The 15,831-nt window shown below is 37.0% G+C and overlaps 1 protein-coding gene across 1 annotated transcript in view; it reads left to right on the forward strand.

The window, feature by feature from the left end:
* CCDC73 (coiled-coil domain containing 73) overlaps positions 1-15,831 on the forward strand; it is a 99,793-nt gene that overhangs the window by 1,048 nt on the left and 82,914 nt on the right. The window contains exon 2 of the mRNA XM_067749507.1: positions 15,522-15,593. Coding sequence (XP_067605608.1) covers positions 15,522-15,593 — 72 coding nt within the window. The remainder of the gene's footprint in view (positions 1-15,521; positions 15,594-15,831) is intronic.

The raw sequence follows: 15,831 nt of genomic DNA on the forward strand, positions 1-15,831 counted from the left end.
CGCAGTGGTTGAGAATCTGCCTGCCAATGCAGGGGACGCGGGTTCGAGCCCTGGTCTGGGAAGATCCCACATGCCGCGGAGCAACTAGGCCTGTGAGCCACAACTACTGAGCCTGCACGTCTGGAGCCTGTGCCCCACAACAAGAGAGGCCGCGACAGAGAAAGGCCCGCACACTGCGATGAAGAGTGGCCCCCGCTTGCCTCAACTAGAGAAAGCCCTCACACAAAACGAAGACCCAACACAGCCAAAAATAAATAAATAAATAAATAAATAAATAAATAATCCTTCCCTCTACTTTAAATAAATAAATAAAAATAAAGCTACTTACTATCAGTATCACAAAACTCTATTAAACAAAGAAGAAATCCCGCTAAAAAAGGTATCTTAGATAAGCATTGAAAATAACTACTGTTATAAAATTAGCTTAAGATGTTATCTTTTCTAAGTAAAGCAAGTTTAGGTAACTATTTAAAGCTTTATATTCTGTTTTATTCTGTTTTAAACATTATATTTTTGTCTGTTTATATTTCTTCCATGAAAAATAAGCTTCCCTTAAAAATCTTCTGAGGGCTTCCCTGGCGGCGCAGTGGTTGAGAGTCCGCCTGCCGATGCAGGGGACACGGGTTCATGCCCCAGTCCGGGAAGATCCCACATGCCGCAGAGCAGCTAGGCCCGTGAGCCATGGCCGCTGAGCCTGCGTGTCCGGAGCCTGTGCTCCGCAATGGGAGAGGCCACAACAGTGAGATCATGGCCCGCGTACCGCAAAAAAAAAAAAAAAAAAAAATCTTCTGAAAAATTTCAGGGTAACAGTAGGAACAGTGGTTTTTAGTAATCAAGTGCAGGAATGTGTACTACGTTTTCTTAATATTTATTTATTTATTTAATTTTTATTTTTGGCTGCATCGGATCTTAGTTGCAGCATGAGGGATCTTTGTCGTGGCATGTGGGATCTTTCGTTGTGGTGCATGGGCTCTTTATTGCGGCACTTGGACTTCTCCCTAGTTGTGGTGCATGGGCTCCAGAGTGCATGCGCTCTGTAGTTGTGGCACACAGGGCTCTCTAGTTGTGGCTCACATGCTTAGTAGCTGCAGCGCATGGGCTTAGTTGCCCCTTGGCATGTGAGATCTTAGTTCCCCAACCACGGATCAAACCCATGTCCCCTGCACTGGAAGGTGGATTCTTAACCACTGGACCACCAGGGAAGTCCCGAATGTATACTACTTTTAATAACATTCCCCACTGAAAGGAGAACTTTATTCTTAAAAGGGGGGAAATTCCTCCTTTCATTGGAAAATGACAGTTATGATTTTCACATTTACCATAATGGCAACACTTTATCCATATTGCTGGATTTTATTTTTCATCCATATTTTAATAGGAAAATTTCAAAAATGCATAATAGTTGAAAGAATTTCACAGTGAACACCCATATACCCACTAAGATAGGGAGAATAATGGCCACCCCAATGATGTCCACATTCTAACTCTCAAAACCTGTAAATATGTTACCTAACATGGCAAAAGGGACTTTACAGATGTGATAAAGTTATATATTTTGAAATGGAGGGATTATGCTGAATTATTCAGATGGGCCTAATTTGTTCACAAGCGTTCTTATAAGAGGAAAGCAGGATAATCAGAATCAGAGCAAAAGATGTGATGTCAGAAGTAGAGGGTGTGGTCAAAGAGATTTGAAGATGTTATACTGCTGGCTTTGAAGATGGAGGGTAGAAGCCACAAGTCAAAGTGTGCAGGTGGAAGCTGGAAGAGGCAAGGAGTTCCCCCACAGAGACTTCATGAAGGTGTACAGCCCATCCAACACCTTGGTTTTAGCTCAGTACGAATATTTTAGATTTGTTTCTTTTTTAATTTATTTTTTTATTGAAGTATAGTTGATTTACAGTGTGTGTTAGGTTCAGGTGTACAGCAAAGTGATTCAGTTATAGGTGTGTGTATGTATATATATATATATATATGTATGTGCGTAAGTATATATGTGTGTGTGTGTGTGTGTGTGTGTATATTCTTTTTCAGATTCTTTTCCCACATAGGTTATTACAAAATATTGAGTATAGTTCCCTGTGGTACACAGTAGGTCCTTGTTGGTTATCTATTTTATATACAGTAGTGTGTATATGTTACTCCCAAATTCCTAATTTATCCCTCCCCACTACCTTTCCCCTTTGGTAACCATAAATTTGTTTTCTATGTCTGTGAGTCTGTTTCTGTTTTGTAAGTATGATTTTTTTAAGATTCCACATGTAACTGATATCATCTGAAATTTGTCTTTCTCTGACTGACTTACTTTGCTTAGTATGATAATCTCTAGGTCCATCCATGTTGCTGCAAAGGGCATTATTTCATTCTTTTTTATGGCTGAGTAATATTCCATTGTGTGTATATCTATATATTGATATCTATATCACATCTTCTTTATCCATTCATCTGTTGATGGACATTTAAGTTGCTTCCATGTCTTGGCCATTGTAAATAGTGCTGCAATGAACACTGAGGTACATTTATCTTTTTGAATTATGGCTTTCTCCAGATATATGCCCAGGAGTGGGATTGCAGAATCATAGGGTAGCTCTATTTTTAGTTTTTTAAGTAACCTCCATACTGTTCTCCATAGTGGCTGTAACAATTTACAGTCCTACCAACAGTGTAGGAGGATTTCCTTTTCTCCACACCCTCTCCAGCATTTATTATTTGTAGAATTTTTGATGATGGCTATTCTGACTGGTGTGAGGTGATACCTCATTGTAGTTTTTGATTTGCATTTCTCTAATAATTAGGGATGTTAAACATCTTTTCATGTGCCTTGTGGCCATCTGTATGTCTTCTCTGGAGAAATGTCTATTTAGATCTTCTACCCAGTTTTTGACTGGGTTGTTTGTTTGTTTTTGATATTGAGCTGTATGAGCTGTTTATGTATTTTGGAGATTAATCCCTTATCAGTTGCATCATTTGCAAATATTTTCTTCCCTTCTGTAGCTTTTTTTTGTTTTGTTTATGGATTTTTTTGTTGTGCAAAAGCTTTTAAGTTTAATTAGATCCCATTTGTTTATTTTTGTTTTTATTTCCTTTACTCTAGGAGACAGATCCAAAAAGATGTTGCTGAAATTTATGTCAAAGACTGTCCTGCCTATGTTTTCCTCTAGAAGTTTTCTAGTACCCCGTTTTACGTTTAGGTATTTAATCGATTTTGAGTTTGTTTTTGTGTATGGTGTTAGGGAGTGTTCTAATTTCATTCTTTTACATGTAGCTGTCCAGTTTTCCCAGCACCACTTATTGAAGTGACTGTCTTTTTTGCATTGTATATTTTTCCTCCTTTGTTGTAGGTAAATTTACCATAGGTGCATGGGTTCACTTCTGGTCTTTCTCTCCTGTTCCATTGATTTATATTTCTGGTTTTGTGCCAGTACCATACTGTTTTGATGACTATAGCTTTATAGTATAGTCTGAAGTCAGGGATCCTAGTTCCTCCAGCTCTGTTTTTCTTTCTCAAGATTGCTTTGGCTATTCGGGGGTTTTGTGTTTCCATACAACTTAAAAATTTTTTTGTTCTAGTTCTGTGAAAAATGCCATTGGTAATTTGATAGGGATTGCATTGAATCTGTAGATTGCCTTGTGTTATACAGTCATTTTGACAATATTGATTCTTCCAATCAAAGAACATGGTATATCTTCCCATCTGTGTCATCTTTGATTTCTTTCATCAGTGTCTTATAGTTTTCGGAGTACAGGTTTTTTGTCTCCTTGGGTTGTTTTTTTCCTAGGTATTTTATATTTTTAAAAAAATTTATTTTATTTATTTGGCTGCATTGGGTCTTAGTTGCGGCACGTGGGATCCTCATTGCAGCATGCAGGATCTTTTGTTGCGGTTCACAGGCTCTTTGTTGTGGTGCATGGTCTTCTCTGTAGTTGTGGCATGTGGGCTTAGTAGTTGTAGCACGTGGACTCTCTAGTTGTGGTGCATGGGCTCTAGAACACACATGCTCAGTAGTTGCGGCATGCAGGCTTAGTTGCCCTGCAGCATGTGGGATCTTAGTTCACCAACCAGGGATCAAACCTGTATCTCCTGCATTGGAAGGTGGATTCTTAACCACTGGACCACCAGGGAAGTCCCTGTATTTTATTCTTTTTGATGCTATGGTAAATGGGATTGTTTCCTCAATTTCCCTTTTTAACTTTTTGTTGTTAGTGTATAGAAATGCAGCAGATTTCTGTCTATTAACTTTTTACCCTGCAACTTTACCAAATTCATTGATGAGCTCTAGTAGTTTTCTGGTAGTGTCTTTAGGATTTTCTATGTATAGTATCATGTTATCTGCAACCAGTGGCAGTTTTACTTCTTTATTCCAATTTGGATCCCTTTTATTTCTTTTTCTTCTTTGATTGCTGTGGCTAATACTTCCAAAACTGTTGAATAAAAGTGGCGAGCGTGAACATTCTTGTCTTGTTACTGATCTTAGAGGAAATGCTTTCAGCTTTTCACCATTGAGTATGATGTTAGCTGTGGGTTTGTCATATATAGCCTTTATTATGTTTAGGTAGGTTCCCTCTATGCCCACTTTCTGGAGAGTTTTTTTCATACATGGGTGTTGAATTTTGTCAAAAGCTTTTTCTGCATCTATTGAGATGATCATATGGTTTTTGTTCTTCAATTTGTTAATGTGGTGTATCACACTGATTGATTTGTGGATATTGAAGAATCCTTGCATCCCTGGGATAAATCCCACTTGATCATGGTGTATGATCCTTTTAATGTACTGTTGGCTTCGATTTGGTCGTATTTTGTTGAGGAGTTTTACATCTATGTTCATCAGTGATATTGGCCTGTAATTTTCTTTTTTGTGTGGTATCTTTGTCTGATTTTGATATCAGGGTGATGGTGGCCTCATAGAATGAGTTTGGAAATGTTCCTTCCTCTGCAATTTTTTGGAATAGTTTCAGAAGGATAGGCATTAACTCTTGTATAAATGTTCGGTAGAATTTGCCTGTGAGGCCATCTGGTTCTGGACTTTTGTTTGTTGGGAGTTTTTACATTACTGATTCAATTTCATTACTGGTAATTGGTCTGTTCATATTTTCTATTTCTTCCTGGTTCAGTCTTGGGAGGTTGTACCTTTCCAAGAATTTGTCCATTTCTTCTAGGTTGTCCATTATATTGGCATAGACTTGCTTGTAGTAGTCTCTTAGGATGCTTTGTATTTCTACGGTGTCTGTTGTAACTTCTCCTTTTTCATTTCTAATTTTATTGATTTGAGTCCTCTCCCTCTTTTTCGTGATGAGTCTGGCTAATGGCTTATTAATTCTGTTTATCTTCTCAAAGAACCAGCTTTTAGTTTTATTGATCTTTGCTATTGTTTTCTTTGTTTCTATTTCATTTATTTCTGCTATGATCTTTATGATTTCTTTCCTTCTGCTAACTTTGGGTTTTGTTTGTTCTTATTTCTCTAGTTCCTTTAAGTGTGAGCTTAGATTGTTTATTTGAGATTTTTCTTGTTTCTTGAGGTAGGCTTGTATAGCTATAAACTTCCCTCTTAGAACTGCTTTTGCTGCATTCGATAGGTTTTGGATCATCGTGTCTTCATTGTCATTTGTCTCTAGGTATTTTTTGATTTCCTCTTTGATTTCTTCAGTGATCTCTTGGTTATTTAGTAATGTATTGTTTAGCCTCCACGTGTTTGTGTTTTTTACGTTTTTCTCCCTGTAATTGATTTCTAATCTCATACCGTTGTGGTCAGAAAAGATGCTTGATATGATTTCAATTTTCTTCAATTTACTGAGGCTTGATTTGTGACCGAAGATGTGATCTATCCTGGAGAATGTTCTGTGTGCACTTGAGAAGAAAGTGTAATCTGCTGTTTTTGACTGGAATGTCCTATAAATATCAAATAGATCTATCTGGTCTATTATGTCATTTAAAGCTTCTGTTCCCTTATTAATTTTCTGTTTGGATGATCTGTCCATTGGTGTAAGCGAGGTGTTAAAGTCTCCCAGTATTATTGTGTTGCTGTCAATTTCCTCTTTTATAGCTGTTAGCAGTTGCCTTATGTATTGAGGTGCTCCTATGTTGGGTGCATATATATTTATAATTGTTATATTTTCTTCCTGGATTGATCCCTTGATCATTATGTAATGTCCTTCCTTGTCTCTTGTAAGTCTCTTTATTTTAAAGTCTATTTTATCTGATACGAGTATTGCTACTCCAGCTTTCTTTTGATTTCCATTTGCATGGAATATCTTTTTCCATCCCCTCACTTTCAGTCTGTATGTGTCCCTAGGTCTGAAGTGGGTCTCCTGTAGACAGCATATATATGGGTCTTGTTTTTGTATCCATTCAGCAAGCCTGTGTCTTTTGGTTGGAGCATTTAATCCATTCACGTTTAATGTAGTTATAGATATGTATGTTCCTATGACCAATTTCTTGATTTTTTGGGTTTGTTTTTGTAGATCCTTTTCTTCTCTTGTGTTTCCCACTCAGAGAAGTTCCTTTAGCATTTGTTGTAGAGCTGGTTTGGTGGTGCTGAATTCTCTTAGCTTTTGCTTGTCTGTAAAGCTTTTGATTTCTCCATTGAATCTGAATGAGATCCTTGCTGGGTAGAGTAATCTTGGTTGTAGGTTCTTCCCTTTACATCACTTTAAGTATATCATGCCAGTCCCTTGTGGCTTGTAGTGTTTCTGCTGAGAAATCAGCTGTTTTCCTAATGGAGTTCCCTTGTATTTATTTGTCGTTTTTCCCTTGCTGCTTTCAATAATTTTTCTTTGTCTTTAATTTTTGCCAATTTGATTACTGTGTGTCTCAGCATGTTTCTCCTTGGGTTTATCCTGTATGGGACTCTCTGTACTTCCTGGACTTGGGTGGCTATTTCTTTTCCCATGTTAGGGAAGTTTTCAACTATAATCTTCAAATATTTTCTCGGGTCCTTTCTCTCTCTCTTCTCCTTCTGGGACCCCTATAATGCAAATGTTGTTGCGTTTAACGTTGTTCCAGAGGTCTCTTAGGCTGTCTTCATTTCTTTTCATTCTTTTTTCTTTATTCTGTTCCACAGCAGTGAGTTCCACCATTCTGTCTCCCAGGTCACTTATCCATTCTTTTTTTTTTAAAATAAGTTTATTTATTTTATTTTTGGCTCCATTGGGTTTTTGTTGCTGCACACGGGCTTTCTCTAGGTGCAGTGAGCAAGGGCTACTCTTCGTTGCAGTGTGCAGGCTTCTCATTGCAGTGGCTTCTCTTGTTGCGGAGCGTGGGCTCTAGGCATGCGGGCTCTGTAGTTGTGGCACACGGGCTCAGTTGCTCTGTGGCATGTGGGATCTTCCCAGATCAGGGCACGAACCTGTGTCCCCTGCATTGGCAGGCAGATTCTTAACCACTGCACCACCAGGGAAGTCCCCACTTATCCATTCTTTTGCCTCAGTTATTCTGCTATTGATTCCTTCTAGTATAATTTTCATTTCAGTTATTGTATTGTTCATCTGTTTGTTTGTTCTTTAATTCTTCTAGGTCTTTGTTAAACATTTCTTGCATCTTCTTGTTCTTTGCTTCCATTCTTTTTCCGAGGTCCTGGATCATCTTCACTATCATTATTCTGAGTTCTTTCTCTGGAAGGTTGCCTATCTCCACTTCATTTAGTTGTTTTTCTGGGGTTTTATCTTGTTCCTTCATCTGGTACATAGCCCTCTGCGTTTCATCTTGTCTACCTTTCTGTGAATGTGGTTTTTGTTCCACAGGCTGCAGGATTGTAGTTCTTGCTTCTGCTGTCTGCCCTCTGTTGGATGAGGCTATCTAAGAGGCTTGTGCAAGTTTCCTGAATGGAGCGACTGGTGGTGGGTAGAGCTGGCTGTTGTTTGGGAAAAATCTTTAATTCCAATTAATAAATGTAGGAGGACGCAGAGAAGTAGAAACCACCCTTAGAACATCACAGTAATAATTCCTGCAGGGAAGATCCACTGATGAATGCTAAAATTAGTGGATGAAACTTTAAGGAGAAACAATAATTGCATAGTCACACAATATCTTCCCCAAATTATTTAATAAGTTACTGTGGTGGTTTTATACATGTTTACATATTGTTTGATACTCCTCCCTCTAGGAAGGGGAGCTTAATTTCCCTTGCCTTGATTGTGGACTAAGTTCTAACAGACAGAAAATATAAAGGGAAAAATACTGTGTTTTTTTTAAAGCACAGTATGTTTTTAAAAATACAGTTTACTGTGGAGAAACCTGGCAGATACCACCTTAACTAAGTGATTAAGGTTAAGATCCCCAGAAAGAATTTGTATTGTATCAATAATTCATGTGAATATGAAGTACTCATGATATGATGTGATGAGAAGGGATCTTTACCTCTGTGGTATTCTTCCCCGAAACATAGTGTAATCGTGAGAAAATATCAGACAAACCCCATATGTGGAATATTCTGCAAGATACCTCAACAATGCTTGTCTAAAGTATCAAGGTCATGAAAAACAGGAAGGCTGAGAAATTCTCACAGATTGGAGGAGTCTAAGGAGACATGATTAAATGTAACATGGTATCCCATATTGTGTTCTGGAACAGATATTGGTGGAAAAACTAGTGAAATATGTAAACTTTGCAGTGTAATCAATAATATTGTTACCATGTTACTTTCTTAACCTTGATAAGTATATCCTACTTATGTAAGATTTCAACATTAGGGAAGCTGGGTAAAGGGTATACAAAAACTCTAGTATCTTTACACAAGTCTTCTGTAAATCTAAAATTATTTCAAATTAAAAAGTTTGTAAAAAGAAATTAGAACTTTGAAACAGTGAAAATTCAAGAAATACTGTAGTACAAATTAATGTGATTCTTTTTTTTATTTTTGAGAGATATTAAGTAAGCAAGACTATATTTGGTCATTCACTTAATGTTTCCTGAGCACTTACTGTGACAGGTTTTAGAGATTATAATACCATGTAATAATAAAGGAGTGCAGAGTATACTGTGAGAGTGTGGCTAAGGAAATGCCTAACTTTACTAAGGGGAGTGAGGTAAGCTTCATGGAAGAAGTAACTCATGCAAAGATATGAATGAGTAGGAATTTTGGATCAGTCTTTCTATCAATTATGTTAGTCTTTTTAAGGAATTAAATTTTGACTTTGATGATTCTCTTGCATATTTGTTTTATGTTTTATTACTCTCTGCTCTTATCTTTATTATTTCCTTACTTTAATTTGTTGGTTTTTTGTCTTGAACTTTTGAAGATGGTATTTAGTTGATTAATTTTAACCTTTTTTTCTTTTCTAATATACAGTATTTAAGGCTCTAAACTTTTCCCTTAGCATGCCTTTAGCTGGATTCTACAAATTTATGTAGATTTTATCTTCATTATCATTCAGTTCAAATTACTTTCTAATTTTGTTTTTGTTTTTGTTTTTGTTTGCGGTACACGGGCCTCTCACTGTTGTGGCCTCTCCCGTTGCGGAGCACAGGCTCCGGACGCGCAGGCTCAGCGGCCATGGCTCACGGGCCCAGCCGCTCCGCGGCATGTGGGATCTTCCCGGACCGGGGCACAAACCCGTGTCCCCTGCATTGGCAGGCGGACTCTCAACCACTGCGCCACCAGGGAAGCCCACTTTCTAATTTTCATTGTAATTTATTCTTTGACCCATGTGTTATTTAGACGTGTACTACTTCATTTATAAATATTTGGGAGTTTTATTTTACTTTTTTTAATTTTACTTTTTATTAACTTTTAAAAATTGAATTTTAGCATAATTTTACTATGTCAGATTATAAGCACTATATAATTTCAATCACTTAATATTTTTGGAGCTTTTCTTTGTAGCCAAGCATATAATCAAGTTTGGTAAATATTGCAACATAGATGAACTTGAAAATAATATGTATTCTGTATTTCTTGGGTGCAGTATACTATGACTGTGAATTTGGTCAACTTTGTCAGTCTTGTTCAAATCTTCTATATAATTATTGATTTTTTGTCTATATTTTCCTTCTTTTTCTTTTTCTGTCCATGTTTCAGTCTGGTTATTTTTTTTTGTTCTTTCAGTTAATGAATTTTCTCTTCAGTTTACCTAATCTGATGATTAAGTCAATCTATTGAGTTCTTAATTTCACTTCTTAAATTTTCAGTCCTAATATTTTCATTTGGTTTTACTTTTATAACTTTCATTCCTCTGCTGAAATTGATTTTGTCATATAATTTCTTGAGCATATTAGTTTTATCTACTTCAAGTCTGTGTCTATAAATGCCAATATCTGGACCCCTTGTAGATCCATTTCTATTGTCTCTTTTTTTCTCTTCATTTTTGGTGTTTTGACCTTTTGGCGGGACGCAGCCAAAACAAAACACAACAAAAAAACCCACAATGATTTGCTAGGGAAATTGTGAAGGAAACTGGGTAATTATTGGTATAATATGTGGTAAATAACATTAAGCAGCATTTTAATGCCCTATAAAATTAGTTATGCTATGAGTGAAATCATACCCCTTTGTAATTATAATGATTTGTAGAATCTGTATCTTTATACTGCATAGAAAACTGATAAAATGGGTATTATCCACATTGCTGAAAGATAACATTATAATAGGCTTCTACTATATTAGGATTTTGATTTAACTTCATGCTTTTTATTAAAAATTATTATTTACATTTTATTTGAACTTTTCATTTTTATTCATTCTTCAAGCAGCTTTCAAAAGTTATTAATAAAAATTCTTATTAAATTGTCAATGAGAAAATATATATTAAATTTGGTAAGAAAATCCCATGTGTAACTTCAATAAAGTATACAAGATAGAACCTTAAAAGTGTTTATTTTTTATTAGCTGCCTTAGGACTACAAGGATTTAAGTGTTTTTATAAAAACAATAAAAGAGGAGTAATTTGATGGTTTATTTACTCTTTATAACCTTTAGAAAGTGCCATGCTTTTTTTGAAGTACTTGCTTCAGGCTGTAGTTTTACAAGATGGGCTGTGTATTGGTCAGGCCTCTTCAATTCTTGACCCTGAACAGATTTAGGGACATAGTACATAAACCAGGCACTTGTCCAAGCAGCCAAAACTGTTACTGGGTACTTTTATTCTCCTTTTCAAACTCATAATCCACCTCCTACGAAATTGCCCAATTCAGTTCCTCATGTTGTCTAATACAATACTAATCTCTCTTTCCGAGAGTTTCTTGGTTTGATTATCTACAAAATATCCAAGATAAATATCTCTAATATGCATGGCATAGCCTAAAAGTTCACATTTAAATAAAAATCTCTTACCTAATTCGTATTTAAACTACTGTTTTCATGTTAGTCAACTTAATCTATTACAAAGACTTCTCAAATAGAAAAATATTAATATTAGAATATCCATAACAATTTAAAAGTTTTTTGCCTTTCCTTTCAACAAATATTTCTTATTTTGAAGTGTTCAACCAAATAATCAGAATGTACTTGTATATTTAAAATAGGTAGTGTGATTTTGAATGGTTTTCTAACTTTAATGGGATATGAAGATTAAATTCTGAAGTTTTTGAAGGAAAGGAGTATATTATAGCAATTCATCCTGTCCTACACAACCCACAGTTTCTTAAAGGTGATATAATGGCATGTTTAAGAGACTCTGGAGACAGATCATCTAGGTTCAAATACTTGCTCTGCTGTTTACCTGCTATATGACTTTAGGCAAGTTACTTATCCTCTTGCTGATAACCCAGTTTCCTCATTTATAAAATGGCAGTAACAAGAATACAAGTAACGCATAAAATTATACGTAAGGTTAAATTAATATATAAAAAGTGCTTAGAACAATATCTAAATCATAGTAAGATCTGAGAATCCCCTGTAGCCACTGAAAGAGAAGTGTAGGGCTTCCCTGATGGTGCAGTGGTTAAGAATCCACCTGCCAATGCAGGGGACATGGGTTCGAGCCTTGGTCCCGGAAGATCCCACGTGCCGCAGAGCAATTAAGCCCGTGCGCCACAACTACTGAGCCTGTGCTCTAGAGTCTGTGAGCCACAGCCACTGAAGCTCGCGTGCCACAACTGCTGAAGCCCGCACACCTAGAGCCAGTGCTCTGCAACAAGAGAAGCCATTGTGATAAGAAGCCCACGCACCACAACGAAGAGTAGCCCCCACTCGCCACAACTAGAGAAAGCCCACATGCAGAATCAAAGACCCAATGCAGCTAAAAATAAAACAAATAAAAAAAATAAAAAATAAAAGAGAAGTGTATAACCAGGCCCACATGAAGAAAGCTGTGTCTTGTACATTTTCAATCCACCTGCTTTGGGAAGATATGCATGTTATATGTTCTACACACCTCCCCCCAAAAATGTGTATACACTTATTTCTTTTTTCAATGTTTTGACTGTAGGTACATATTACTTTGAGAGCTTCTGTTCTCTCCTCACTTTATTTATCACATAGCATACCTTGTTCGTATACATTCTGTCCCTTATTCCATGCTGGAAGAACCTTGACTGTGTCTTAGGGTCCAACTCTCACCAATATGAGTTAGGTAAATCCTGACTGTCCTAACCTCTCACGAAGGTTCAATGCATTTCACCAGCCAGCAACTGGTTTAGGAGTGGGCATATGACCTAGTTATGGCCAATGAGATATCAGAAGATATGATTAGGAAGCTTCTGGGAAAAGTTTTGTTATCCTTTTAATAAGAGATTACACTTTTTCTACTGTAGGATAATGTCCTTTCCATCCTTGATGCCTAAAATTAAAGTAGCTAAGGGGTGAAAAGTTTAAGGAAAATCACTTGGATAATGGCAAAATGGAAAATGGGCAGAATTATAGTCCTTGATGATATTGTTGAGCCACTGAAATAAATTCTAGAAGGGCTCTGCCTTTGGACTTGTCATGTGAAACAGTTAAGTCCCATAAACCATTGTGAGTCGGGGTTTGTCGTTGCTACTTGCTGCTGAAAGCATTTTCAGTGAGACAGCTTTCATGAAAGCCTCTGAATACCGTAGCATAAGTGTGTGTGTATGTGTGTATGTAATAAAGCAAAGAACATGTGAGAGAGTCATAGGAAAATATTTCATAACAAAATGTATTTTATCTGTTAACATCCACTCTTCGATTTCTCCCAGTTTGTTATGAAAATTGTTAAACATACAGCAAAACTAACAGAATTTGACAGTGAACACTCATACACCATTAACATTTTACTGTACTTGTTTTATCACATCTATCCATCTACTTAACCCTCCTTCAGCTTTATATTTGATGATTCCAGAGTAAATTGCAGGCATCAGTGCACTTCCTAAATACTTCAGAATGTGTATCATTCAGAATTCTATGGTGAAATTATGTGGGCCTGTACATTTCTTTTTTTGGAGCTTTTAAATTTATGACTATAGGGCTTTTGAAGATTGTTATTTATCTTCTTGGTTGAGGTCTGATAGTTTGTGGTTTTAGAAGAATTGGTCTGTTTCTGTAAGTTGTCAAATTTATGAGCATAAACTTGTTTGTAGCATTCCCTTAACTTTTTAATGGCTTTAGGACTTTTGTATATGGTTCTTTTAGCACTTTGAGCATATTTAAAATTATTGATTTATTAAAGTCTTTGTCTAGGTCCGTTGTCTGCACTTGCTCAGGGACAGTTCCTATTAAACTGTTTTTTTTTCCTGTGTATGGATCACACTTTTTAAAAAAATAATTATTTTATTTGTTTATTTTTGGCTGTGTTGGGTCTTTGTTGCTGCACGTGGGCTTTCTCTGGTTGCGGTGCGTGGGCTTCTCACTGCGGTGGCTTCTGTTGTCACGGGGCATAGGCTCTAGGCACGTGGGCTTCAGTAGTTGTGGCATGTGGGCTCTAGAGCGCAGGCTCAGTAGTTGTGGTGCACGGCTTTAGTTGCTCTGCGGCATGTGGGATCTTCCCCGACCAGGACACAAACCCATGTCCCCTGCATTGGCAGGCGGATTCTTAACCACTGTGCCACCAGGGAAGCGCTGGATCACACTTTTCTGTTTACTTGCATGCCTTGTAAATTTTTTTTGAGAAATGGACATGAATATTTTGAATATGTGACAACTCTGGAAATAAGATTCCTACCTCTTCTCAGGGTTGCTTCTTGTTTTTGTCATTATTTGTTTGTGTAGTGACTTTTCTGAAATAATTGTGTTAAGTCTTCAGTTTTTGTCATGTGCTCTTAGCTTAGTGATCAGCTAGTGCTTTGTTTGACATAGATTTCCTTAAATACCTGGAACCAAAACAAACAAACAAAAAAACTCTGTCTTTGCAGAAGAGCTCTGTGTGTGTGTGTTGGGGTATGCCTTCAACACTCAACCAGGCAGCTTTCAAGTCTACCTATTGAAGTTTCTGACAGAAGCTTCAGATTTCTCTAGTGATACCTTGTGTTTATTGTGTGGGCTAATTCAAGAGTATTACAATATTTTAAATGAAATCAGAGGGTTTTTCTAAATAACTGCTTCTTGCTTGGCTTTGGGCTTCCCCCCTTGACTTTGGGTCTTCCTTTTGTGCTGCTTCCCAGAGAGAGTCTATCCTTTCAGCTCTCCCAGCTATGTCTCACTGTTTTTTTACTTGACACTTGTTAGTTGGGTGGTGGCAGCAGGTGGGGAATAGGAGCATTCTCTGATGTTTCTATTAAGCCTCAGTTTTTGGTGAACCCAAGTCTCAAGGTGAGGCCTCCACAAGAATTCTGATCCCTCTTTCATATTTAATTGTGGGCCTAGCATGTATTCCTTCCCCTCCCCAAAGATAGAGCTGTTTTATTTTTCTAGCCTTCTCCTCTCAGCTGCAGTGGATTTCCATAAGTGCTCTCATGGGCTAGTTTTTATTGCCCTTCCCCCTGTAGATTAAGGCTTTTGTTCCTTAGAGGAGATAAGAAAGACAGGTCTGTCTAGGTAGAGTTTTCAGTGGTGTCTGCTGGTCCCTTTTCCCGCCCGCTGCAGAGGATTTCCACTAGTGTCCTTAGATATAGTTTTTGTTGTCCTATCCCCTGCAGATTAAGGTTTTTGGTCTGTAGAAGATTTAGGGAAGAAGGCTTGTGACTGCTCTTCTCCTCCCCAGCCAGTACCACAGGAGAAAAGCTTTCTCAGATTCTTCCCATCCTTCCCTGTAACCACCTGGTGGGTTTCATGGAAGAAAAACCTTTAGAAGGTATAAACCTCCTTATTTCTAGAAGATATAAACCTCTTTATTTCTGGGGACCTCAGGAGATTCATGTTCTTACACCAGCCCATGTTCTGCCTTTAGAAATTTATTAAGGACTTTTAGCTGAGTTTTTAAATTAGTACTCAATGGCTTATGTCCCAGGTAAGCAAATGCTGTGGTTCTGTTCTCCCTGCAGTAACCCGTTTCTCTATCCAGATTTTGGATTACTTGGTCGATCTGGGACCTCAGTTCTCTGATGGATTTGGCTATTTAATTTGCAATTTTTCTAGCCCTTTTCCTTGTTGTAAATGTGGGAGAATGCTCTTTTTATCTCTCTAGAAAGAGCTGAAACTGGAAATTTTCAAGTCCTAATTTTCCTACTATTTTTCTTCTTTTTGACTTAGGAAGCAGAAGCTCAGTATGAAGAGCAGATTGGTAAAATTATTATGGAGACACAAGAACTTAAATGGCAAAAGGTGAGTATTTTCTCCCCTCTAATTAGCATTTTATTTTATGTATTTTATTCCTTAATTGTGAAGTTAATTTTTAAATTTCCTAAACATATTTGGGGAATTGTGCTTCTTCTCTCATTTTAGAGAGTCTCAAGAAAATTCCAACTAAAACTGTTAAGAACATTTAGGCTTCCAGAAAACTGAGAATAACTTTTTTTTTTTTTACAATGTTGTGTTAGTTTCTTCTGTGAGAATAACCATT

This window comes from Pseudorca crassidens, chromosome 9 (assembly GCF_039906515.1).
Source record: "Pseudorca crassidens isolate mPseCra1 chromosome 9, mPseCra1.hap1, whole genome shotgun sequence".
In the NCBI taxonomy this organism is placed as follows: domain Eukaryota; kingdom Metazoa; phylum Chordata; class Mammalia; order Artiodactyla; family Delphinidae; genus Pseudorca; species Pseudorca crassidens.